The sequence below is a fragment of the Clarias gariepinus genome, chromosome 8 (genome assembly GCF_024256425.1).
Source record: "Clarias gariepinus isolate MV-2021 ecotype Netherlands chromosome 8, CGAR_prim_01v2, whole genome shotgun sequence".
NCBI lineage: Eukaryota > Metazoa > Chordata > Actinopteri > Siluriformes > Clariidae > Clarias > Clarias gariepinus.
Window position 1 is genome coordinate 907808 of NC_071107.1, and position 27881 is coordinate 935688.

A 27881-nucleotide genomic window follows, 5' to 3' on the forward strand; every position below is an offset into this window, starting at 1 on the left:
GGGACTGAGGCACTGTAAACTGAGACACTGAGACACTTGGACACTGTTCCAGAGAGGACACCCTGTGGGATTCAGAATGCTTTTTTGGGGCAAACTGATTCCTTCACACCAGGACAATAAAGGATCCAATAAAATCCTCCGCGTTAAGGGAAGCAAGGATGTGTCAATCACAGAGGGACTTGCAACGTTTATCCGGGACCCGGGCCGGAGAGTCACCATAGTGACGTCGCAAAGGGGAAAGGGAAGACAGACACCGTACCAACGTGAGATTCTGTTAATGATTTATTGCATTTTATGTTTATTAATCAGAACGCACATAAATTAGGGGATCAGATAGCACAAATACACAGGTATATATATATATATATATATATATATATATATATATATATATATACTGAAAGTAAAAACAGTTGAAAGTCAGAGGACGTTTCTTTTTTTGCTGAGTATATACTCAGCAAAAAAAGAAACGTCCTCTGACTTTCAACTGTTTTTACTTTCAGTTAACTTAATGTGTAAATATTTGTATGAACACTAAAAGAGTCAAAACCATAAGACATAAACTAAAAATGTTTCACAATGTGTCCCTGAATGAAGGGAGGCTCAAAACTAAAAGTACCAGTCAGTATCTGGTGGCCACCAGCTGCTTGAAGTACTGCAGTGCATCTCCTCCTCATGGACTGCCCATTGCGGAAAGTCTGAGCACTGTTGGAGGGATTGTGTGTTCCTGGTGTGACTCGGGCAGTTGTTGTGCCCATCCTGTACCTGTCACGCAGGTGTGATTTTCAGATGTACCGATCCTGTGCAGGTGTTGCTACACGTGGTCTTCCACTGCGAGGATAATCAGCCGTCCTTCCTGTCTCCCTGTAGCACCGTCTTAGGCGTCTCACAGTGCGAACATGGCGATTTATCGCCCTAGCCACATCAGCAGTCCCCATGCCTCCCTGCAGCATGCCTAATGCACGTTCACGCAGATGAGCAGGGACCCTGGGCATCTTTCTTTGGGTGTTTTTCACAGTCGGTAGACAAGTCTCTTTAGTGTCCTGCGTTTTTAGAACTGTGACCTTAAATGCCTACTTTCTGTAAGCTGTTAAGGTCTTAACGACCATTCCACAGGTGAATGTTAATTAATTGATTATGGTTAATTGAACATGCATGGAAAACATTGTTTAAACCCTTTACAATAAAGATCTGTAAAGTTATTTGGATTTTTACAACATTATTGTTAAAATACACAGTCCTGAAAAAGGGACGTTTCTTAATTTGCTGAGTATTTATATATATATATATATATATATATATATATATATATATATATATATATATATATATATAACTATAATATACTTTATATAGTACATTGTAAGTTAGTTATTAACAAATGAGTAATAATTATGCAATTTATGCAATTGTATTGTAGGTAAAATATCAATCAGGATAATATATCTGTTTTAAACATTAACACTAGAAGCGCCGAGCAGCGGTCATTTGACCGCAAGGGGGTAAAAAAAAAAAATACTTTACACTCGATCAAATTCTAGGACCCTCCTTTCATGACTTTTCCTAGTTCTGTGAGCTTAATCATCCTGTATGCTTACATTTTCAAAATCGCACCAGTAAAAGCCAGTATAAAGCTATTTTGCTCTTATTTATGTAAAATCGCTGACAGCTGTGCGCCGGTCATGCCGTTTCCTGCCTTTTCCAACAGGCGATTCTCATTTCTCTCAGCAGATGGCTCAAGGGATCGCGTATACTATCTATGCGTTATTCAGTGTGTATATGTAACTGTCTCAGGTGTCATTCCATATATGCAGTTTATTTTATATATATATATATATGTATACTATATATATATATATATATATATATATATATATATATATATATATATATAGATAGATAGATAGATAGATAGATAGCATGCATCTTTATACATTTGGAATCTGCATCTGCATCTGATGTTGACCGAGAGCTCAGGGGAGGTGTGTGTGTGTGTGTGTGTGCGCGCGTGCCTACTTTGTGTACTTTTATAAACATTTTAAATATAAACAAACAAAATACATTTTTTTCCCCCATTTAGAGGTTAACGGAAAAGTGAAGTTGTTCAGCTGTTTAGTGTCACTATGCAGATGTTACACTCAGTGTAGTTACCAAAATCTTTGATTTAGTTCTCATTCAGTGGCCACACATCACTTCCACATTTCCCTCGCTTTTATTACATGTGCATAAGCTGTGAAACAATTATATTTATAATACACCGCGGCAAAGGCGCGTGATCCGTTGCCTAGCAACACTGAACGAAACGAGGCATAATCGTGGTGTTTGCTTCGGTTATGACATAGCATAGTTTATTATCTGCTGTGGTAGATCTGATTTATTCCAATTTCATATTGTTTTAGCGATAATTTCACGGAAGCGAGTTCAGAACTAAATCGCTGCTCCTGCTTCATCCGAGACGTTCAGAAGATTAAAATAGAATGAACAAACTAATAAATTTTCTCCATATGATATAAAATTAAGTAGAGCTTTCCTTTTTGGTATAGTACGAAGCCCCTAGATGGACAAAGGAGGAGCAAAAACGGCAGAAAAAAGTCATGCCAAAAACTTTTGGTTATAATGCAAAACGTTTTTTCCCTCTTCTTTTGTCCCCGTGGAGACTCTGTAGTAGGTTTTCTCAGTTGAATATGAAAAATAGATTCTGCTGATTATCAACGCGGGAATGAATGGCGCATTGTCGCATAGGTGACACTGGCGCGGCGCTTCTAGTGTTAAATAGAATTGCCTACAATAATAAAAAAAAAAACCTATGAATAATATAAGCACTATAAGCAGCTGCTTAGTGCCTCTGGACCACGAGGGGGCGCCATAAAACACATTTAGTGATTACGTCTCGGGTTACTTTGCTGTAACCCTGTTTCCTGAAAAAGCGGGAACGAGATGCTGCGTGAAAACGCTATGGAAACATCTTTCTGTGTTGCCGGTTGTGAAGCATGTGTGTATCAAACACGCCAAATCTTGGCATATATAACCTCGGTCAGGTGATGTCATCTGATGAAGCACACCTGCAGGTTATAAATAGGAGTGAACCGGAAACATTCCTCAGATCAATTTTGTCTTCAGGACGTTCAGTCACACAAGCAGTGCGGCATTGGAGCACAGCATCTCGTTCCTGCTTTTTCAGGGAACAGGGTTACAGCAAAGTAACCCGACACATTCCCTTTCAAAAGCTACACTCGATGCTGCGTGAAAACGCTATGGTAACAGGAATACCAACGCCGCCGCACTGCAAGTGTCTGGACCCCCAGGGTTGTGTAGCGTGTGCACACAAAGGCCAAGGAGGTCTCAGAGATAGCTCTGGGAGGCTGACTCAAGGACCTGTGAGCCTGGAGTAGCATGAACATCCAGACTATAAAATCTGACAAATATGTGCAGAGAGGACCAACCTGCCGCATAACACACTTGCTGCATGGGGGCACCTCTTGCAAGCGCAATAGATGAGGCAATCCCCCTGGTGAGTGCGTACTGAACACAGTAAGTGAAAACTTTCCTGCTCTGGAGCTGTAAAAGGCAGAGGACAGAAGGCTTCAAGGAAGACTGGGTGCATGGTCAATTATGAAAATGGTTCGGGTGAGGATGCAGATCAGCTCTGACTAGCCCAGGGGCAAAGTCTAGTCAGGATGGGAAGCCTGCAGATCTCGAATTCTCTTGAAAGAAGTAACTACTGTATGAGAAAAAATATCTTAAGATCAGAAGCCAGACAGGCGCTGATTCTAGTGGTTTGGAAGGGGTGTCAACCAGACCCCATCAGTCAAAACATGACAAGCCGAAATAGCGGCTATGTACATTCTGAGGGTACTAGAGCATAAGCCCGAGGACAACTTTTCTTGCAGAAACTCCAGCACTGAAACAATTCGGCAGTGGACTGGGTCTACATGTTTAGCCATGCAGCACTTTCAAATACCCTCACCTTGAGGGCATAAGTTCATCTAGTGCGTGAAGGTTCCAGGCCTCCCAACTTCATATGCCCTGGAATGTAAATCGCCTTAAGGGACAGGAACTCGTCCTATGGCCAAAGCAGAACCTGGTGCGCTAGCTTATTCAAGATTTTTGTACGAGACTTCCCTAGTGTTGTCCACCCGCACTAGGACATAGTAGCCTCAACTGCTGGAGGAGGTGTTTCAGGGCCAAAATAAAGCTATCATTTCGGGGCAATTGATGCAAGAAGATGGCCTCTCCAGCTCCCTTGGGCTGGAAGGCCATCTAAGTCCACACCCCAGCCCATGAGGGAAGCGTCCCGCGATGACAAAACGCACGTAGAGTGGGACCCCACATAAAAAGGGTACGAAGCCCTAGGTGCGTAACCCTTATTTGCCTCCGGGGATTGGCCCCGAGTAAAATCCCCTTGCTTTTAGCCACAACTGAATGTGCAGAAGGCCCAAAGGTATCACCGTGGACGCAGCTGCCTTGCCTGTATCCCGATGTTGAAGCGCTAGCTCCCAAGTCTGAGCCAGAATCAGCCAGTCGTCTAATGTGTGCGTGAGCTAGACCAAATGCGGTTAGCCGGGTGGGGTGGGGGTGGTGTGGGCTGAATGTTAGATGTTCGGCATCCTGAAACATGGCAGGTTAAGACCAAAAAATTAACATTTCTTGGAGAGCGGTGTTGTCCGAAACACTAGTGGTGGAGGAGCAAGAACACAGACCTTCTGGGGGTGCCAGGGAGAACACTTCATCCTTCAGAGGAATTCTACGCGCCCCTCCCCCACAGTCCTGGCGAACGAGAAGACAGTACGTAGGTCAGACTTCTTTGAGGCGAATAGCACAGGCCGTCTGCTTTGTTACACAAAGAGACAGGTCTGTGGCTCAGCGTAATTTCAGAACCGCCATAGAAGAGCCCCGCCAGTGCTCTAGTCTTTCAGCAGGCCTGGTAAGCCTGCAAAATCGCCATGGTGTACAGTAGAGCACCAGCCTAAAAGCTTTTTGCCACCAGGGAAGATGTCAGTCTTCGCGGCTTGGTGGGGAGTGTATGCCTTTTTCAGAGAGGATGATGTCCCAGGAGAGAGACAGCCCACAAGCGTCTCTTCTATCTGGGACATCATCATATAACCGCGCCTTCGCATCAACGATATTCGAATAAATCGAAGTTGATGGCACGAAAAACACGGGATGAATAAAGCTATTCCATGAAAGAGTTAACTTGTCATGAAGGTTGCCAAAAAAATGGGGGGGAGATTGAGAGAGAGAGAGCGCAGCTGAGGCTCCTCCCACCGGCCATCTGACAGAAACCTGTCGTCTAAATTTTGAGCACTTGGGGAAAAATCCCGCTTCCGCGGCCAAATACGATATGCGATTGATCGATCGCATGCATTACTTACCTGCAGTAACTCCTTCACATCCGCGGAAGCGAGAGTATGTCTTTCCTATCCATTCACAAGAAGCGCCGATGCGCGCTTGAGAAGTGGAGGAAAAACTTCCTGATCTGGCGAGAGCGCGAGAGAAAGGGGGAATTCCGTCTCGTGCGTGCCTGCCAGATTGCACTGTTTAACCACAGGAATGTGCCGCAACTCGCGGTTCTTTAAGATGTACCCATAGCATCGAGTGAGTGCTTTTGAAAGGGAACTTATAAATCTACACCAAATATCTTACTGGGCTGCATCACACAACCTGGCCTTAATTATGCTCCTTTAACAGCATGCTGAGGAGTGTTGTATTCCTTATATACAGTTTATGACATCTGAATACACATGTACATTTCCCTTTGGGATTAATAAAAGTAGTTTCATATTGTGTGAAATCTTGTGGAGTAAGATACACAGTGCAATGCAAAAACAAACACAGAGTTTATTGAAGAAGACAACAGTGAGGCTTTTTGTATAAAACACCACTAACGACAGTGTATATGTTTTTAGGAATGACTTTAGATTTGAAGAAGGAGCGAGCTGCCATATGCAGCGCCGGACAGGAGCATGTTGTGATTGTAACTGAGGCAGGGGCGGTGTGGGAATGGAAGCATTCGACCCAATCGAACATACCCAGGTAGGCCTTCATCTGGGAGAATGACTTGTCCAGCTGTACTAATTTCATTTTATGTATTCTTCGTTTTGTTCTTCATGATCAGGAAGATCAGCAGCTTAACTAACATTTCACAAGTTGCATGTGGCAACTATCACACTGTCGCCCTAACAAAAGGTACAAAGTTACAACACTTTCTTTTTTTAGTGGGGACTAAGTGCATGTAATTGACAGCTATAAAATGTAAATTATTCCCTAAAACGTACAACACATTATATATAGTATTTGATCATTTTACAGTAAAATTTATTATTTGTGGATTAAGTTCCCATTATTTTTTAAGAATTTATTAATGTTCTTGCTCACCTATTTTCAAAATTTGCTGTTCCCACTCACCCTTTCAGATGGTCAGCTGTTCACGTGGGGTCAGAACTCGAGTGGTCAGTTGGGTTTAGGGAAAGGCAAGCCGAGCTCTCTGTCTCCTCAGCCCCTCAAGTCTCTGTGTGGGATCCCACTGGCTCAGATCAGCGCAGGAGGAGACCACAGCTTCGCCCTGTCTCTCTCGGGGGCCGTGTTCGGCTGGGGCAGAAACAGCGCCGGGCAGCTGGGTCTGGGAAACACTGATGGTACTGACTTCACTGTCATGTAGTATTAACACAGCTCTGTCAGAATCCACATAGTAATGTTGGTCTTAATATTTGTTCACAGACAGACACGCCCCTGTTTGTGTGAAGAGCTTGAATTTGAAGAAAACTGTCTTCATCTCATGTGGAAAGGACCATACTGCTGTTCTAACAAAGGTTCACACTTCCAAACTGAAATGACACAAAGATTTTTCAAAGATATTTACCATATTTTAATTAGTTAAGGCTATGAAGGGTTAAGCAAATTTTTACTGTATCTTTTGTCATTTTTTTCTCTTAAGGATCTGCATCGTCAGCACTTCCAGTAAACACAGAACTTTACTTACATCAAAATGTTTTTTGGCAGATTTGGTTTTCTTTTACTCAAAGCAATCTACAAGTCAGGCATAACACAGTCCACACACAAAGCTGTCAAAGCAATAGATAAGCATTACAGAAATATTACAAAAGATTACAAATGACACCAGCTTACCAAAAATGATGAATAAGGAAAAATCACCTTATGACATAAAAACCTTGAGATTCAGCTTCAATAGATCTTATACAAGTTTCCTGCTTCAGCATCTTACAAACTACAAGCACACATATAAAGGTAATAAATAACAGTGCTGATATATTGGTTATTTAATAACATCATTGATTTGATGTTTATAGGGAGGGTTGTTGTTCACATTTGGATCAGGTCGTTATGGGCAGCTTGGACACAACTCACTGAGAGATGAACTACTGCCTCGTGTAGTTGCTGAATTCTGGGGGTCCAAAGTTTCCCAGATAGCCTGTGGAGGGTAAGTAACATCTTTAAATATACAATATCATAAAGCCAAAAGCTTCATTTTATACAATACAAATGCTTATCGCTGTAGCATGCAGGAGAATGCACTCTTAGTGTGAAATCAAAAACAGCTTATTTTTAAACACGTTAGAATGTGTTGGTTAATAGGACAATAATGCAGAATAAAAAAGTTTTTATAGGTTAATGCACTGGATTTAGTACGTTGACTATAGTATGTATTTAATACGTCTTCTATTAAAACATTTTATTTTGAATTCACATTATGAACGCTCCAGTTTCGAATTTTCGCACATACGAACGGACCATGATTCTACTTCTGGTTCATTCATGGATGTAGCTCAAATGTATTGTACAAAAAATAGACACTAAAGATACCAATGTGTACAATTATATACAATATTTGTAGGATGTAAGTGCTATATTTTATGTGTTTGGGGGAGGGGCAGGGCGAGGGTGGGAGGAGGCGGGAGAATTGAGTCGGCCTTACCGGTTTCAACAAATCCGTCCAGAAGCACCATGATAAAAAATTTATGTCTTGTAAATCTGCCCTGATGGTGAATAATTCTAATTTCGGAAAATCCTAAACAAAACAGCTCTGAGACAGATGTCTGTGATTCCCCTTGTGATTTAAAGGCGCAGAGACAACACTGCTACATTTGAGTGAGATTAATTTTCTTAGGCACAGTTAGGTTTTTTTGGGGAAAGGGGACAGAGATTTAGTCAAGGGAATTTGTATGCCTTTTTGTATATTTATGTCAAAATAAGACTCATTTTATCAGACTTAAGCACAAATCATACTTACAAACATGCTCCCGGAACTCGTTCCTAAGTCGGGGACTACCTGTATTACAAATCGAAATCCCCATTTTATTCTCCAATTTTCAGCTTTATATATTCCACTTTAAAGTTTCCAAGTTATATGTTTAACATTTATTCCATGTTTCCATAACCTCCATCATCAGCAAAAAGTGATTTCCCTTTCGCTTAACACGATCCCCTGGGGCGTCCCATTTTCTACCTTACACTGACTTTATACCACTTTACCAGCATAGTTCTTCCATCCAACAAGGCTTTAACCCAATTAAATAGGTTCTGTTGATGATGTTCAGTGGCGCCTGTAACAGAAATACCTGTGCAAACAAAAATCAAACAGAGTTTATGCAGTATACAGTATTTTTAGATATGTTACATTGTTATATCTGTAGTTAATGGGGAGTCTGTTGAATTCTTGTATTTAAGGCATCACACTCTGGCACTGGTTGAGTCATCAAACACGATCTACTCGTTTGGATGTGGAGCACAAGGTCAGCTGGGAAATGGCCTGAGGACCAATCAGTGTGTGCCGTTTCCTGTCAAGCTGCCACCAGGTGAGTACATTATTAGCAATGTTTTAATAACAGATGAATGTATTTAATATTTTTACCGAGTGACAACCTGTTGTTTTATTTTTGTATTTTTTTATTTTACAAGAATACAGCCGTGATCAGGCGATTAAGAAAATTACAGCTGGAGGAAATATTTCTCTCCTCTTTATCTCTGAAACCGTGAGTAAAATAACTCCTAAAAAATGTCTTTTTTTTGTTTGTTTTAAGTCTTATTTACTGATTACCTTTCTATTTTTTTTGACAGGATGATGTTCAAACAAGTTCAAACCTAAGTTCCTTTAACACCACAGCAGTGTTAAATGATGAAATGATTGATCGCTGGATTTCACCCTGTAACTCAAAACCCTGGAGAAGGTACCAAACATGTAGGAAAGCATCACTGCACATGAATAGATGTTTTTTGTTTATCTGTTTTACTAGATAGAATGATCTGAGTTTTGCCACAATGCATCACCATACAGTACAGTACTTGACTCAAGTTATTCAGAGCATTTCTGTTCCAATACATTATGGATAAACACACCAGTGAGAGTTAGAGACACGCCTCTGTATCTCACCCTGGTACACTTACTGTGTCTGGGTTTTTGTACCCAACAGATTAATACACAGATTGTTCTATGATTCATTTATTTGAGCCACAGATTAAGCTGTAATCATCTTTAATATTCACTAAACACTTTAAGAACTTGTGTGTTCTTTGCACTGTAGGGAAATCCAGAAAATGTTCTCATCAGCGTCATGCATTAATGGGAGCTTCTGTGAGAAAAGGTATAAATATGCACTGAAAATACTTTCATGCTGAAGTGATCATATTTATCACTATACAGTACTAATCACAGTAATGTTGCATATCTATTGTTAGCGGTGACCAGCATTATAAAACATCTAAACTGTATTCTGGTCTCGATTTATCTTTGGCTCGTCTTGCCTTTGAGAAGCTGGCCAAAAAGGACAATGTTCTACCAGAGGTAAGGCGATACAAATGACATGAGATTAAATGGCAGGACTAAGAATGTTATTTATATTCCACTGTTATTGTACTTTTATATCAGAGGTATCATTTCTTTCCAGGTCGAGACGGTGGTGGAGAAAGCTCTTCTGCCCTCTCTGAGCCCGGATGCTGCTGGTGTGGAAGCACTGAGGGTTTACCTCATCCTGCCTGAACTCATCCGAGTTCTGAAAAAACAAGGGCGTGGCACACAGCTCACTGTTGCACTGGCACGTGCCATCTTACAACTGAAGCCTGAGTCAATGGAGGTGTTGAGTATGTACTCTTTATGAAATTGTTGCAGTTGTTTGAATTAAAAATTTAAAAGAATATTTTTGTGTTTTTAATTTGTGCAAACTTAAATGTTTTATTTTACAAATAATTTAAAGAGCATTTGCTTTAATTAATTCATGTATAATGGCGAAACAATGATTTAGTGGTTAGCACTGCCGCCACGTATCTCCAGGGTCCAGGGTCAATTCGTGCAATGGGTCTGTATGTGAGTTTGCAATTTCTCCCTGTGCTTGGTTGGTTTCTTCTGTGTACTCCAGTTTCCTCCCACATTTGTTAATTGGCGTTTCCAAACTGCCTGTAGGATCAGTATAGTCTTTTTTTGTTTGTCTTTTTATGTGTGATTGTGCGAGGCAAGAGGGTGAACAAGCTGTTTGTACTTGTGTTTTTGTAGTGTTCTCTATTTAATGTTGTTTGTTTGTTTGTGTTTTGTATTTTGTGGTTTTAGGATCCCTTTAAAAATGAGATTGTGAAAGGCTAAACTTCTAAATAAAATTTAAATAAAAATAATTAGGGGAAAAAAATTAAAATGAACTGTTTAGGATTAAGACAATCAAGGCAGTGTAAGATTCTCGGGGAACCAGGAAGGCAGAGCAATGTTCTTTGGTAGACACGTGGTTGCCAGGCAATGCCGCCTTAAGGCAATCAGCCTAAACGCACCACACATGGCGGTGTGTCTCTTAAAGTTCCTGAAACCTCTGCATTTTGTGTGACAATTTAGGTAGCACCGGTAAGGTATCAGAGCCAAAGAATGAAAGAAAGACAGAAAGTAAGAAAGGAAGGAAGAAAGACGCGAGAGAGAGAAAGAGAAAGCGACACACCTCAGTTTAGCGTGCACTCTACTGTATGTCTAGGTTTATGGTGCAAAGCACAAATATATATTTTCCCATGTATCCTCGGTAAGGGCAAAGGCCTCTGAGAGGATACAGGTTTTTTGTTTTAGTTTCCAGAGCCCCGTCCATTCTTGGGTAGACGGTGGAGCTCTGTTTATTTGATTTCCTTTTAAGTTTCAGATTAATAATCCCATGCTATTTTCACAAGCTCCTATTTCATTGAAGCCCTGCGTTAGGGCTCTTATACACAGTATAACATCTTGTGGTGCGGCAGGTGTGTGTGTGTGTGTGTGTGTGTGTTAGTGTGTGTGTGTGTGTGTGTGTGTGCGCGCACCCTGCTATGGATTGTGAGGTTGTACTAACAGTCTCCTGGGACAGGCTCCAGGCCCCCTGAGACCCTGTAAGTGATAGAGAAGATGAAGATAAAGAAGATACTGTACCACTGATACTCATTTTGTGTGAAACTCCCTCAGCAAGCCTGTGGACCAAACTGCCCTACTACTACTACAGGACTCTGGTGAAGATGTTTCACTCTGTGTGTGCTCACTTCATGTCACTCAGGATGAAAACAACATGCGACCACTGGACTGAAGTATTAGATCTGCTAAAGGTTCTGCAGAAACTTTACAATGTAAGAACTGGGCTTTTTTTCACTCTGTTTAACTCTTTAACATATAAACTAACTCCCACTCTATTTGGTATGAACAGTATAATATAATGCTAAGCATACATATCCAGCAAAATAAATTATATATCACATAATAGATATAATATACTGTACATTTTCCTGCAGGTTAATAGTCAGAGAGCTGCATCACTGACTGAGGGTTACTTCCTTATCAAGGAACTCAATGACATCTTGACCTCCGTAAGGACTGAAGTTATTCGAACACTTTAGGCATTATGACATTAGAGACAGTACTCATACTCATTATCTATTGTATGTTACAGATTTATCATAGTACAGTAGAACCTTGGATTGTGTGCATAATGCATTCCGAAAGTGTGCTTGTATATCAAAACACTTGCATATCAAAGGAAATTTCTTCCATAAGAAATAATGGAAACTCACATTATTTTAGAAATAAATATATTTATATATATTTAGAAATAAATATATAAAAATAATTCATACAAAATAAGTAAATTGAAAAAAGTAAAAATAAATCCTGATAGATATGTGTTTCCGTTAGTGTGTTTGTGTGCACACACACTGTGTATGTGTATATGTATAATTAACCTGGACTTTACCTTTAAAAAAAGTGACAGAGCAGTGTTTCTGTTAAGTGTGTGTGTGTACTGTATGTGTACGTGTGTGTGTGTGTGTGTGTGTGTGTGTGTGTGTAAAGGTGAGAGAGGAGGGAGGAGGCACACGCTCTCTAATGACACTCACGCGCACACACACTCACACACACACACACTAACAGAATCAGTGCAGTCTGTCAGCGAGAGAGAAACATCTTTAACAAGGTAACACATGTGCGTTATAAGAAACAGTACACATGCGCGTTAAAGGACATGTGTGAAAATATGCTTTACGCGCACAGTGTTATAGTAAACAGTACACACGTGCACGGATGTTTATACAAGTGACGCGCTCTTCCGCAGAGCACAAGAGAGAAAAACCATCGGTAAAGTTATAATTACGTGATGCTCTGCGTCAAAACAAGAAGCGCATGCGTGCCAAATGATACTCGATGATACTTGGTACTGGTAAATCATCACTCGCTCGTTAACAAGGCTTGCGGAGCGCTTGTGTTACTCACAATTCGAGGTTCCACTGTACCTAAGAGCAGTATCAGTCTAGTGCTCAAAAGTAAATAAGTAAAAGTCTGGCTCTAAACAAAAAGTTTAGGGATAGAAACAGAACATCAATCAAAAAGCTAGAAAATGAACATGATACAAAGGTTATAGCTTGATTTGCATTTTAATTAGGAAAATAAAATTTGATCCCCAAGCAAAACATGACTTAGTCCTTGGTGGTAAACCCTTGTTGGCAAGAATTTTTTAAAAAAGATCCCTTAATTTTCTCATGATTATCCTTATCTTTAAGAAAGTCGGTGAAATGTTGCATGAAGCTTCAGACCGAGAGCAATTTATGGTTATTTTGTATTTCTTTTGTTTGCAAATAATCGCTCTTACAGTTTTCTCCTTCTCACCAAGTTTCTAGCTGATTGTCTTGTAGCCCATTTCAACCTCGTACAGGAAACAAGTTGTTGCTAACGTGTTGTTGTTAGGAACACCTTCTTAAAACAATCTATGTACCACACAAGCACATAACCAGTCTGTGGAAGCCAAAATTATTGTTCGTTGGTAGGGGAGCAAATACTTTTTTACTCACCAAAATGCAAACCAATTTATAATATTTGTATAATGTGTTTTTTTCTGTAATCTTTTGTACAAAACTTCTAGAAGTTCTAAATTTTGTTTTGTCTGTTAGGTGGAACAACATTTTTTAGAAGAACTGTTTCTTATAATGAGAATTACAGAAAAGGTAAGATAATAGTGATTTAAAAAAAAGGGGGGGGGGACAGGGGCTTCATTTTATTCCCTACTCCCTGTTCCCTGTTTAGGAAATGACTGACTAATTTGTAGTAATTTTTGTGGATTAGCCACTCCTGGGAAGGTTCACCACTGTTCCAAGTTTTCTCCATTTGTGGATAATGTCTTTCATCGTGGTTCACTGGAGTCCCAAAGACTCAGGAATGGCTTGGTAACCCTTTCCAGACTAGTACATGTCAATTACTTTGTTTCTCACCTGCTCTAGAATTTTTTTTAAATCATTTTGCTTTTTTGTGTGGCTTCTTAAATTCAACGAATCTGGCAGTAATCAGTCATGGGTGTGGCAAGTAAGATTTAACTCTTCCTTTCTAAAAATCATTTCTTTGTGATAATATTGAAATTTGTTTGATGATCTCAATCATTTAAATGTGACAAATATGCAAAAAAAAAATCAGGAAGGGGCAAACACTTTTTCACAATACTGTACTGTATATGCACATTATTTACAATTTATTATTATGTAATATTAATATTGTTTTTAAAAATAAGTAATGGCGCATACAGTTAATGCCAGCGCAGAACTAATAAGTTTTGCTTCCCAAATTTTGGTATCTCACTTAGCATAGCCAAATACCTAAGCGATCAAAAGAGAGATCTGACACAGCGACAGGACCAATTAAACTTGATGCAGTGTAAGTCAAAAAGAAAGGAAATGTTACAATTATAGTATACTGATCACAAAATTGTCTTATTATCTAAATAATTACACATACTGCAGCAAATTATGAAAGGGTACGAAGCACTCTGTATTTTATACTATTAAGAGACTGTCTAAAGCATTAGACCTGAGGCAGAATACAAACCAACTGTATAAAGTCACACACTCTAAGATCTCATTTAGTCACCTTTAGCTTTGATTACACACACTGTGGTGTCCAGTTCATGTGTGAAAATGATTCCTTATGCTTACAGAGCCACTCTTTCACATAGTCCTGGAATATAATGCATGCCATTAGGGAAAAAAGAAACCCTCCATAGATGTAATAACCTGGTGATTCAGTACATTCAGGTGGTCAGCTGACTTCATTTTATTGTCACATAACATTGCTGAGTCTAGACCTAGAACGCCCATCGCTCTGGAATAGGACCAATCTTTATGCTTCCTGGCTCTCAAACTTAAGCCCTTTTTAATGAGTCTCACTAACAAGTGGTTTTCTTATGGACACACGTTCTCATCACGTTGTGTGTGTGTATACAGATGGTTTTTACTCTTGGTTTTTTTCACCATGCAACTTTACTAAATGTTTAAGTGATCTCCATCCATGATTTTTTTCTTCACAAGCGTTCTCTTTTAAAAGCTACACTCGATGCTGTGTGAAAACACTAAGGGAACATCTCTTTGTTCTACCGGTCGTGAAGCATGTGTGTATCAAAGACGCCAAATTTTGGCCTATATAACCTCGGTCAGGTGATGTCATCTATTGAGGTGCACCTGCAGGTTATAAATAGGAGTGAACCGAAACATCCTCAGGTCTTCAGGACCGCATTGTGTTTGCGTGTGTGTGTGCAAGTGAATATACAAAAGAAAAGAAAGTGTTAACTCACCAATATGGCAGAGTTTGATAGGACCCAGATAGCACACACATCATCTTTTTCATCTGGCAGATGTCTGGCAGAGGGCGTTTGCTCATTTGCCAAATGTCGCCGGGACGTCCGTGCCAGATGTTAGAACGAAGCTTAACCTACGTACTGTATTTAAGACGTAAATGAATTAAAACATCCCTGATCCGCTCTTTAGATGATGTTTATCAGATGTTTATACATCTGCCAAATGTCTAATTCATGTCGGATAGACGTCGTTTTATTAAAACACCCCATTATGGGATTAACAATCCCATTATTTTAATTAAATATTCTCGGCACGTCTATAATGCTCCCTAATGCATGTTACAATGACCAAATATGATAAGAAATAAATAAACCACACTCTAAACTAATAATAAAACACAGATTCTTTTATTTCTTATTTAAAAAAATAAATTTAATAACAAGCAAATATTTGATTAATTTATGCAAAAATGAGAAAACGAGATAAACTATAAACAGACAAAACAATACACTTTATATTTATAACATATATACATACATGCATAACAAATAACAAAAAATTACATCCTCCGTGGGGCCAAGCAAAGGAAATCTTTGATGAATTTTTCAGCATCCAATTCTGTTGGATTCCTCATAGCTGAAGCTGTAAGTTGAAAGAAACAATTACAATAATTTAATAAATATAAACCAGTCTTTTCCCACTTACACTTAATAAATGTCAGATATTTTTTTTATGTAGTTCTTCTGAACAAACCTTTTTTTTTATCAGAATTGCAAGATATAAGCGCCATGAAGATAAAGAACTACATGAACTGGCGCTGTAAATCACCCCTTAATTTTATAAGAGGTTACCAATTCTGTTCCTGGAGTGGGTTCAAATTCAAAACTGATCCCGCGCACACTGAAAAAAATAATCCTTTAAATTTACTTGATTTTAATGTGTACATCGGTCCCACATCATCAAAATGTGGCCAAATTACACAATTTTCGGCTGCTAAACCAAAGTATTTCATTCATGTTAAACTTGTGTGAAAGAATCATGTTGACTTAACATAATCTTTATCATTTACTGTAATAGCAATTGATTGTGCAATTGTAATGTAATTGAATTATGCCTATGATACTGCATTATCATTGAAAAGTCTAACAATTTCTTAGTGCTTACATTATTCAAATGTTTATTGTAATTTTAATTTAAGAAAAATGAATCAGTCAAATTAATTTTATTAGGTTCATTTAACTTATTTACTACAGCTACGTCCAACATAATTTAATACTGTTAAAATAAATGAATAGCGTTGGTACAACAAATTTTTCAGTTGTAAATTAAGGTGATCCAACTCAAGTAAATTAAAATTTCAAGCCCTGGTCAACAGAATTCTGTTAAGGAAGGAAGCACAAGACAAACGGGATAAAACAGAGATTTTTATTTTATATTTAATAAACACCATTTTTTACACCAGCAGCAACTTACAAATGAGGTCTCAATTTGAAAAGATGTACAAAACATAAAACACCACAAATAAGTATTAATCACAAAAAAAAAAATTAAACACCAACAGAAATGTTTTGTACTTTATAACTGTACGTTATGACTTTTAAATATGACCGTTAGATCTGGTTGGTCAGGAAACTCCTGAAGTCAGATGCAGACAGGACACTTTTCAGTCACAAACTGCTGTGAAAAAATACAGAGATAGATTCAATTAAAATTCATGATACTTAATTTAGCAAATGAACAATATTTATACTTTGTTCCTCTCGCTTCACAACTCATGAGAACAGACCGAAACCAGAACCGAACCGCAGATTAAGCACGCGCATATAACCGTCGGTATTTTAAGTGTGATTAAAAATACAAGAAATAGCTTAAACCAAAATAACGTGACTAAACATCGCTAAACAGCAGGTGACATTTATGTTCAGTATTTTGTTTCTATTAGGAAAGATGGGAATTAATTCCTGCTTACCTTTTCCACACACCCGCCAAACGTTTGTCTTCTCAACACACTGTGTTCTCTTCTCGCGATATCTTCTCGCAATGTTTGCTCTGATATTTCCGGTTTTCATAGTAACAAGATCTCTTTGGTTTATCTCAACATGATTAAATCTAATACATGTTAAGTTGTGGAATTTCATGCAAATACAACATAATTTATTCATGTTCATCTTGGAAACATGAAATTATTATGTACAAAACATATTCCTTTTATGTACATGTAACAGGTAGCCAAAGTAATGTAGTGTTCGTCTTTAAAGTGCCCGTATTATTCCATTTTAAGGGTTGCTAATATTACTCAATGAGTCTCTTAAAACAGGTTTACATGTATGCAAGGTCAAAAAACACGTTAGTTTTCTTCAAAAATAGATTTAATTTTACCCCATTTCTAAATGATTCGTAAACGACTCGTGTGAAGCAGTTCGAAGATTCGGTCTGTCTAAACCCCTCCTTTCCGTGAGCCCTCACTGCTGTGATTGGTCAGATGGCGCAGTGATTTATGACTGGTCTACCACCACAGCGTGTGTCGGAAAACTAAAAGCCCATTACCATAACTGAACGACGGCTCTGGAGACCCGACAATACATAAAAAAAGATGGCTTCGGTTTTACCATGTAGCGACAAGCTAATTTTATATTAACTGTGGCTACAAAAAGAAGTCTGGGGAATATGTCCAGTCAAAGATAATCCGGTTAAAAAATCTTTGAAAGAAAATGATCCACAGCAATCTCTTCTTCTCTCGTCCAAACAAATAACGGCTGGTCCACCATTACTACTCCTTTTCTACTACTCTATTACTCCTTTTCTACTATTCTACTACTTTTCTTTTAAAAGGGAACGTCTCGGGTTACTTTGCTGTAACCCTGTTCCCTGAAAAAACTGGAATGAGATGCTGCGCTCCAATGCCGCACTGCTGGCGTGACTGGACGCCCTTTCGGACAAAAATTGACTTGAGGATTTTTCCGGTTCACTCCTATTTATAACCTGCAGGTGCACCTTATTGGATGACGTCACCTGACTGAGGTTATATGAGTCAAAATTTGGTGTGTTTGATACACACATGCTTTACAACCGGTAGAACAAAGAGATGTTCCCTTAGCGTTTTAACGCAGCATCTCGTTCCCACTTTTTCAGGGAACAGGGTTAAAGCAAAGAAACCCGAGACGTTCTTCACCCAGTTCTAGTCATTTCAAATCACCTTAGTTATTTTTGTTTTTAAACAGTTTACGTGTTTAAAGTATTGCCCAGCTGAAGTGAAATCACTGTGAGTGTAATTTATACATGGGTTGGAGGTTTTAAAACACCCCATTAAAATAAAAATGAAAATAAGGAATTAAAATGACTTAAGGTTATAAAACATGATGAAGTGTTTGGCAAACAAAGAATGTCCTCAGACACCTCTCCGTGGTGAAGATCTAAACCCCCAATGTTAAACCCAAAGTCATGCCCTTAAAAAATCACAACCATCTGCTCACTGGCCAAGATTTACCACTGTCTCTATCCAATGTCTTGAAATTCTCTCTACTGTTACATAAGCCATTACCCGCTGATGACCAACTAGGTATTTTCATCAATGTTTTGGTATGTAGTCATCACATATAATGCATTTTAAAAGAAACTAAATGTCAACGTTTATAATGTTTGTGGCTTTCTTGGTCCCATATTTTGCTTGTTTGTTTGTTTGTTTTTAGGAAAGTACAATTCTCTTTACAAGCTATCCTTTTATCCTTGACATAAACAGTAAATGCACAGCATTCAGGGTAAGTAGACTTGGGCACAGACATACATACAGACATACACGCTGCATTCGAATCTACTCTGTCTGACTGAATATGTAATTTCCTATATGCAGATTTTACAGTTACATTATGGGCAAACGCTTGTGTTTGGCATTCAAAACATATTGTATGTGAACAGAGAATCGGTGCTGGCCGACACACTTAAGTACCTGAAAAAGGGCTGCCATGATTTTTCTCTTCCTTTAAAGGTTTGTTTAACATGATGGAGTTATTTTATTACTACGATAATAAAAAAATATTTGATTGTTGCTGTTTTTTTTTTTTTTTTCAAATAACATTTCACACTTGTTTATAGGTCAAATTTAATCTGGAGGATGGGTTAGATTACGGAGGCGTGAGTGCTGGATTCTTCACCCTGCTTGGACAGGAAATAACAAAAGCCTCCAAAGTAATCCAGGTATCTGAGGACTCGGGACTCGTTTGGTTCTCTGCAGTAAGTCAGATTTTTAATTATGCTGGGGGAGAACATTAATACAAGACTAATGTTTAAACCAATATACAGTAGATGAAACTTTTCTTAATTGGTTGTAGGATTCTAAATCCAGGCAGAAATTCTTCTACTTTGGCGTCATGTGTGGCTTGGCCTTTTATAATCACTGTTTTATAAACATCGACTTCCCGGTGGTACTGTTCAAGAAGCTGCTGGACCTCAGACTGACTCTGCGTGACCTGGAGGAGCTGTCGCCAGTGGAGGCCAGGTTGAGCATCATTTCTTTAAAAAAAAAATGACAAAGTTGTCGTGAATTAAAAATTTTAAAAGATGAACATAAAAAATAAAAAAACTTGTAAAACCAAGGTTCTTGTCCCATCCCCATGCCCCAACATAGAAGCCTAAAGAATTTACTGACAGAAGACGAGGATGTTGTGGAGGAGCTCTATTTGGATTTCACAGTAAGATTAATTACATGAGTTTTAATGGATGTTGAAAAGATAAAAGGTTTCTGTATAAGTTTTTGTCTTATCTCAGGTGAAAGGAAAAGAACTTATTCCAAATGGAGCAGAAATCCCAGTCACAAAAGCCAACAGGTACTGTATAAGGTACTTCTTTTTTAAACTACCGTTTTCATGCATTTATACTATTATTCTGTATATGATCAACCTGGATATTTAAATCTTGTGATCACATGACCAACATGCAGCAATTACATCTACAACATACTAATCTAAGACCCCATCACACTCTGACTAAAACCATAAAGTTCTCTCTGGGTCCTAAAGATATCAAAGAATGCAGTGAAAATAGAAAAACGAGCATTTATTAAGTGTATACTACTTCCTCGCCACATCCCTGTCACAATATGTGTATCATGCTTTCACCAGTTTCCTTCCACACATCACAATCACTCATTCACCAGGTGCAGTAAGAGTTATTACTATGTCTAATCAGATCGCACCACGCTCTTATCATGCCGTCATTGCATCAGGTGGGTGGGTATAAATTAAAACAGTGGTCTTCACCAAGAAGTGAGGGTGTGAGGAACTAGATCCAGTATTTATAGAAACTCTGAATGTGACATAGACATTCTGATAACCTGCTGCATGAGTGCCATAAGGATAAAAAGAGACTAGAAAGAAAGCAATATGAACTTAATGTGGGCTTCTATAAAGTGACATGGACCTACTATGCTCACGCACAAGCCTGAAGAGGGTGCTGTGAGAACTCCATTGATGAAGCAACAACACAATGACATCCTGATGACAACTCGGTCAGAACACCATCGCTCCTGTCCATGTCATGCTTGTAGTACATCAATAAACTCATTAAGGGGTGTTAGTTAAGCCGTTAAGTGGTCAATGGCGTCCTTATTAAGTTCCTGCTATGTCTTGCTTCAACCACGTTCTTACCAGGCTTTATTTGTACAAGTCCAAAAACAGCATGGTAGAGCCACATCAAGGGAGACAATATTATGTTCTTAGTAATTTCTACTGCATTCCTGCCAAAATCTAGAAGTTTTTACTTGTTTTCTTTTTTTCCTTTTTTTTGGTGAATGTACTGGAAACGTGGACCAGTGTGATTGGTTTGGTAATGAGCTGCACACTTATCAAAATAGAGCATGTATTTAACTGAAGTGTATAAGCACTTGACTTTTCTCACTAGACATAGAAGGAACTAATCATTTATCCTTGAACATTGTCTTGAACATTGGAGTCTTTATTACAATATCTACTGTACATTTCTTCTTCATAGTAAAACAGTCAATTGACACATTCAGGACCTTTGGTGAGGATCAGGGGTGCTTGAGTAGTTGTATTTAGTCACCATACTTAATAATTATTTTGTTATATTTCTACATTTTCCGGAGTATTGAAGTTGAATTCATGTACGCTGGAGCCTGTCCCAGGGGGACTCAGGGCACTAGGTGGGTACACCCTGGGGTGCCTATCCATCATCGCAGGGGACACTCACACACTCACTGGTAATTTGGAAATGGTCTTTGGACTGTGTAAGTACCTGGAGGAAACCCACCAAGCACAGAAAGAACATGCAGACGCCACGTATTCACTGGCTGGTGCCTTCCCGTGCTACACAACATACTTTGCTCTATAGTTATCTAGTCATATAAAATTAAATGTCCTCTTTGCTTTTTTTGTAGAGGTGAATGATGATAATTTCTCAACATCAATTTAAATATTTATTTATATATTTAAATAAGTTAGCCTGCTTTCTTTGCTAATGTCAGGTTGGATTAGCATCAGTTCCGGTAGCTAATAAAATTGTAAGTCAAAGTCTAGCTAATGGTAAATATTGTAAATGTACAAAGTGTAAAATACTCTTCCTAGATTTTATATTTAGTAAAAGTTGTTTTTCACATTAAAATATTAGATTAATTTCATTAAATTTACATCAAAGGTTTAAATGTTTCCTTTTTTATGTTAATTTATACTTTAGTACACCTAAATGGTTGTTTTTGGCTGGATAAGTAAGATTTATGTATAAGTAAGATGTTCTCTTTTACTTGTATGTAATTTCTCAGTATTTTGTCTATTTACTCTCAAGCAAACCCACAAAGCATTTTTTTTTGCCTTTTTTAGCTTTATAATAAAGTAGTTTAATATCACAATAAGTCATACTGTATTAAAGATCATAACAAACACAGTTTAACATATTGAATACTTTTACAGGGAGAAATATGTGGACTTGTACGTCGACTTTGTTTTGAACAAGTCAGTGGCAAACCAGTTCAAGAAATTTAAGGAAGGTTTTTCTTGTGGAAACCCCTATGAACTTTGGAAGATGTTCAAGCCTGGGGAGCTCAGAGACTTACTCTACGGAATGTGTAAATATGATTGGGAGGAGCTTCAAAAGGTACAAAACCATTTAGGTACATTTTTCAGAGTTTTGGATTTCTATAGCAGTGATAATAGATTTATTTCTTCATAATGGTCATATTTCCATCAGGGAGTCATTTATAATCAATGTGGACCCTCAGATGAACTCGTCCAGCACTTCTGGTCCGTTTTCTTCGAGCTTGATGAAGAGCACAGGAAGAAGTTTTTGAGTAAGTACAACACTTGGTGTGCGAGCCTCTGGGCAGCTCAAGAGTTCGTGTGGAGTACGAATGGAAATGGTGGTGGAAGTGTCCGGTTAGAGAAACTGAAGGCAAGAGAGATGGTTCCAGCTGAATGGTTTATTTGGATTATTCCTGCATGCATTGGACATTTGACAATGATGGGTTGGTTGGATAGGTGTTGGTGGCTGCAAAGGTGTGTTTGTGTGCGTGTGGTCTTCAGTAACAGAAAAGAAATACAATAACAAATTATCAATGGTAAATAACATTACAGTTTGTATTAAGAAATATTATACAGACAGGATTAACAATGACCTAGGTCTATCCTATAGGTTGCAAAAAGTATGGGTGCAACGGTGTCACATTAAGTACAACAGATTGACAGTGCTTAAATTATGCTTTATATCTTAAATTGCTAACTACCTGCAGAACAAGGGTACTAGCTGCACTATTTAACATGACCTAGCATTAATTAGCAACAATACTATGATTAATTAATACTTTGTTAAATACTGTAATGACTTTACTACATAATACTTCCTGTCATTACTTTGTTCATTTGTTTCCTCATAGTAACCTCAGAGAGAGTGCACATACATTTATTATTATTTTTTTAAAAGAAAGTACATTGAAGTATCGCATTGTACATATTTTTGGCTAAATGAATATCGATCTAAACAAATCTTCCCCAGCTTTTGTTTATGGAACCGATCGCCTGCCTGTAGGGGGAATCTCTAAACTGCGACTGACAATAACAAGATGCAACTACAGTGACGCAGATGACCGTTTCCCCTCTGCACAGACCTGTTTTGGCATTTTGCACCTTCCGAATTACAGCAGCATCCATATACTTCAAAGCAAACTCACTGATGCCATCACATTGTGTGAAATTTTTGGACAAAGATAAAAGTGTTTCATGTCATCTTCTGTCTTCTTATGTAACCTGTGTGACTTGATATGGCGTTACATACACATATCATTAAAACAGTGATAGGTTATCAGCCTAAAATAATAATAACCTGTTACAGTTCCTATGTTTACTCATTTGATGGTTTAAGGGTTATTATATACTCTTCCTTGTAGTGGATCACATTAATCTGTTTATTGTCATTTAAATGTGTTTGCATTGAAGTTTTATACCTTGTTTCCTAATTTTATTCCCCTTCTTCTGGGTACTATGTTCTTTATATGTTATGTTCTTTATTTTGTGTGTGTATAATATTTCTGCTATTTTCTATTCTGGAAAAAACTATTTTGTTAACCCTAACGCTTACGATTTGCCTTTGATAAGACAAGTTCTGGATCCAAGAATCTTAGGAAAAGCTTTAATAAAGAGATAAGTACATCAAACATTCTCGGTCTTTATCTTGTGTTGCACAATTAGTGAGTAATTCCATATTATGCAAACTCTCTCTCTCTCTCTTTAATATATATATATATATATATATATATATATATATATATACACAGTAGTTGATCAATTGGAATGGTTATTACCGTCGCGCTCACCGCCGTGTAAAAACGTCAGCGGCCAAAATAAATCAGTTGCATTTCAAAGTCATTCGTAAAATGGCCGCCAGGTGGCGCAAAGTGACATTTTCGCTCGTTGCCGTAAATACAACAGTGACCGTTATACAGCGTATCTCTGTATCGGTTTATTGTTATTTAAGATCTGGAATTGTTATTTAAGATCTATTTCAGGTACTTTAAACACATTGTTGGGTTGCTCATGTTGGCTCATATGAGATGTAGTTTACAAATGAACACCTGGTTGGGTTATTTTGACCCAACAACTGGTTTATTCATTATTCTTTCCTTTCTCCAAATATCAGCCTGCAGCATGTTTGAAATATTACTGTTTATTGTGTTACAGGTGTAGTTTTAAGAGTTGTTTAGGCAGGAATGCGTGTGTACACAGCTCAAAACCTCCATCAGTTATTAAAGATAGCGGCTATTTAGAAAACATGCCCAGTGATTTCTGAGCTTCAGGAAATCTCCCAGCGCTCTGCGCATAACACCGGGCCGACTCATGTCGGAAAGAATTCATAAACGGTTTCTAAATGTGCGCTATTGTTTTTTACTTATAATATTTGTTAATTTAATTTAAATGAGGTTTGGGCTCAAGACTTCGATTCGGCATCGTAATTCTCCTCTTTAATTTACTCCATAGTTTTAATCAGCGCTCAGCCGCATGCATGGAGTTTTCCAGAGCGCACCGGCAGAAGTAGACTAATGATTATGAACGCGTCAGGAAAACAGCAAGCAGACTGACTCTGACCTTTTAAAAAAACGTTTGTTTTCATTTTCTGACGCGCTCAAGTTCACCAAAAACAATACAGAACAGCGCAGCTTACAACACTTACAAAATCACAACACTTACAAAATCACAACGTTTTTTCGTTATTGTGAGTGCGCTTAAATAAAAGTTGAGTCTTATAAAGGCATGTAGTCTTATATAGTTTTATTATATAGTTTTTGCACATTAATCTGACACAGTTTTTTTTAGCCTGTCACGGCGTGCGCCCAAATCAATATCGCTCCTCGCTCACTAGTTAGGCGGCCTCCCCTTCAGACATGCGAAGCAGCGGGACCGCAGAATTACACATGACTGGTGAGCTATCGCTGCTATCGTTGCCCGGGCTATAAAATACTCGGGGTTTGTTGGGCTACAGTAGATTTTACTACGCTCTGTGTACGCAGCGCGCGTGCAACAACGCGGAAGTGCGGCATGCAAGCAGGGCAAATGGAACGCGCCCCGGGGACTTCAAAGGAGCGAGAGGTGGGAGGGGCCGGTCCGGCCATCCGCGGAGAGCAGAGTCAGCGCGAGCGGACGGATGGCCGTCGCACTCACACCGCGTAGTAAAATCCACTGTAACCCAACAAACCCCAATCATCACCAGCCGTGCCTTATTCCGTCATGTCATGTGGGCATTATAAGCTTTGTATTGAAAACTTCTAACTAAAAAGTGGCAGCTGGCACGCCTAAAAATAGACGCAGGTTATTTTTTTAATAGTCTAAATAAAAACCCTCCGATTTAATTTCCTATAGTCTAACCAGCGCTCAACCGCACGCATAGTTTTCCCGAGCGCGAGGAATTTTTTTGTGCTAAATAATGTTTATGCAGTATAAGAATTCCTATTAATCCTGGGTTGTTCTTTTAGTGTTACTATAGTGCTTTACAATGCCAGACAACATTCAAATACAAATGATTCACCCACCCCAGGTGTGAATCGGCAGTTCTCACCTATACATTCAGAGGAACTGAAATGCACTTCTCCCCACTTTAAAAACCTCTTGAATCTGAGGCTCTTCTGGAGACTTTCAGTGATTTCAATTTGTGTAATTTTAATCTCCTGGATTCTAGATTCTAAAGTTGACATTGTTACCTTTTTTAATCATTGGAATGGAAGAACTTGAGATTTTCCTTATGATAGCATAAATTGCATTGTTTTTAATCAGTCTATACACAATAATATTCTTTGTTTTTTTTGTTTTTTTTTTAAACGGGTATGGGGGCTATCTTGGTTCATTAATCTCCGTGCCTGGTTTAGGTTTAGTATTCAGTGCGCATCTGTTATATTACAACTATCATAACACTCAAATACCTTTTATTGGGGGTTAAGTGACTGATGTGCCTAACATTTTTCAGCTGAGCCTTTGTTTCACTGAAAACGACCGCGACACCCCCCTCTCTCTCTCACACACACACACAGAGCCGACCAAATCATTAGCACGTCCCTCCCCCAAACAGCACAGACATTTACTTTCTATCCATTTACTTACACCTGAACTGAGTTGTTTGAGTAACATGGGTCGGACCCGTTACAGATCATAACAGTCTACTGCATTTCATTCTTATAATAACGCAAAAACACAAGCGGGGCTGAAAGACCGACATCTGCTGACGCAGTAGAACGTCCTAACACTGTTTTAATTTTATGGTCATTTATTTCAGTTAATAAATCTACTATAAATTTAAAGAACACAAAAAATAAGATGACACAAATCCATACACGCTTTTTTTCTAATTACAAGTTTGTCTGAGGTCTGGGAAGTACGTGATGTATTGGAGAATATAAAAAAAAGCATGTCAGTGGGGAGATGTGACACGCCCCAGGGACTTTAAACAAGGACACTAGAATTCCGCCCTTTGATCTCCGCGCTGAGGACAGCGCGAGAAAGAGCTGCGCGAGCTCCCGCGGCATCTTCACTCCCGCACCGTGCCCGCCCTCGCAGCCCCGCTGCCGAAGAGGAAAAGTGTGGTTAGGTTTTTGCGTCAGCGAGAACTCGCGCCGGCCATCGACAGCGGGAGAAGCGCCGTAACGAGGGAGCGTGCAGGAGGGCTGCCTCCGCGTGCTCAGTTCTGCCACCCCGCGCACCAACACTTAGCACCAGCTGTGTGCCCGCATGCCAGTGTGGCACAGCCCCCGGAACTGCACATGCACAACCTTTATCCCATTCTTTCCATTCTCCCTCCTTCAACACTTTCCTTCCCCATTTTACCTAAATAAATTACCCTTTTACCGTAAGACCTCGCCTCGTGTCCGTGCTTTATGGTGCCGCCCGTGCAACATGGGTCGAACCTGTTACAGATCATAACAGTCTACTGCATTTCATTCTTATAATAACGCACAAACACAAGCAGGGCTAAATGACCAACATCAGCTGACGCAGTAGAACGTCCTGACAATGTTATAATTTTATGGTCATTTATTTTAGTTAATAAATCTATATAAATTTAAAGAACACAAGATATAAGACGACACAAAACCCTACACGCGTCTTTTCTAATTACACGTGATAAAATTTAAAGGCTGACTGTGTTAACATTTATTTTGTTTAAATTTGATCCTAATAAGATTTAATTTAAATTCTACATTTGTATCGTCATTTTAGTTCTGTGATTATAAATTTGTTTAACTACAATGTTTTACTTGATTTTATCCGCTACTACGTGCAGTTCTAAAACTCTGTGTCTTATTAATCCAGCAGAGAATGAACTAAGGCATGAGGCGTCAGCCTGTAGTTATATAGCGCCACTCAACGGTAAAAGCCAGCAAACGCACAAAGCCAAACGGTACCGCCGAACGCAGCGACGGTAGGACCTACATTCCGATTGATTAACCACTGTATACAGTACAGGCCAAAAGTTTGGACACACCTTCTCATCTATCTGTCAATGTGTTTTCTTTATTTTCATGACTATTTAGATTGGTAGATTCTCACTGAAGGCAGCATAACTATGAATGAACATATGTGGAGTTATGTACTTAACAAAAAAAGGTCTCCACAGTCACCGGACCTGAACCCATTTGAGATGGTTTGGGTTGAGCTGGACCGCAGAGTGAAGGCAAAGGGGCCAACAAGTGCTAAACACCTCTGGGAACTCCTTCAAGACTGTTGGAAACCATTTCAGGTGACTACCTCTTGAAGCTCATCGAGAGAATGCCAAGAGTGTGCAAAGCAGTAATTAGAGCAAAGGGTCGCTATTTTGTAGCAACTAGAATATAAAACATGTTT

The 27881-nt window shown here is 38.8% G+C and overlaps 1 protein-coding gene across 2 annotated transcripts; it reads left to right on the forward strand.

Moving 5' to 3' along the window:
- On the forward strand, nucleotides 1-23703 carry LOC128529043 (probable E3 ubiquitin-protein ligase HERC3). Of its 2 annotated transcripts, XM_053502346.1 has the most exons (23): nucleotides 1-263; nucleotides 5907-6033; nucleotides 6116-6186; nucleotides 6414-6635; nucleotides 6718-6809; nucleotides 7308-7438; nucleotides 8686-8813; nucleotides 8917-8990; nucleotides 9076-9185; nucleotides 9540-9599; nucleotides 9694-9799; nucleotides 9903-10095; nucleotides 11417-11574; nucleotides 11737-11811; nucleotides 13384-13437; nucleotides 18744-18812; nucleotides 18905-19039; nucleotides 19147-19284; nucleotides 19383-19549; nucleotides 19679-19742; nucleotides 19819-19877; nucleotides 21975-22351; nucleotides 23053-23703. In XM_053502346.1, exons 1-22 carry the CDS (start codon nucleotides 77-79, stop codon nucleotides 22231-22233), a joined length of 2679 nt encoding a protein of 892 aa, XP_053358321.1. In that variant the 5' UTR covers nucleotides 1-76; the 3' UTR covers nucleotides 22234-22351; nucleotides 23053-23703. The 2 variants fall into 2 exon arrangements, with proteins under 2 accessions (XP_053358321.1, XP_053358322.1); XM_053502347.1 differs by lacking the exon at nucleotides 13384-13437.
- The last annotated feature ends 4178 nt before the right edge of the window (nucleotides 23704-27881 follow it).

Excerpts from the sequence above, each read along its gene's own strand:
- LOC128529043 (XM_053502346.1), top strand. The coding sequence starts at position 77 with ATGCTTTTTTGGGGCAAACTGATTCCTTCACACCAGGACAATAAAGGA. Across the intron at positions 9,186-9,539 it reads AACTCAAAACCCTGGAGAAG|GGAAATCCAGAAAATGTTCT; the intron begins GTACCAAACATG and ends TTTGCACTGTAG. Across the intron at positions 19,743-19,818 it reads AGCTCTATTTGGATTTCACA|GTGAAAGGAAAAGAACTTAT; the intron begins GTAAGATTAATT and ends GTCTTATCTCAG.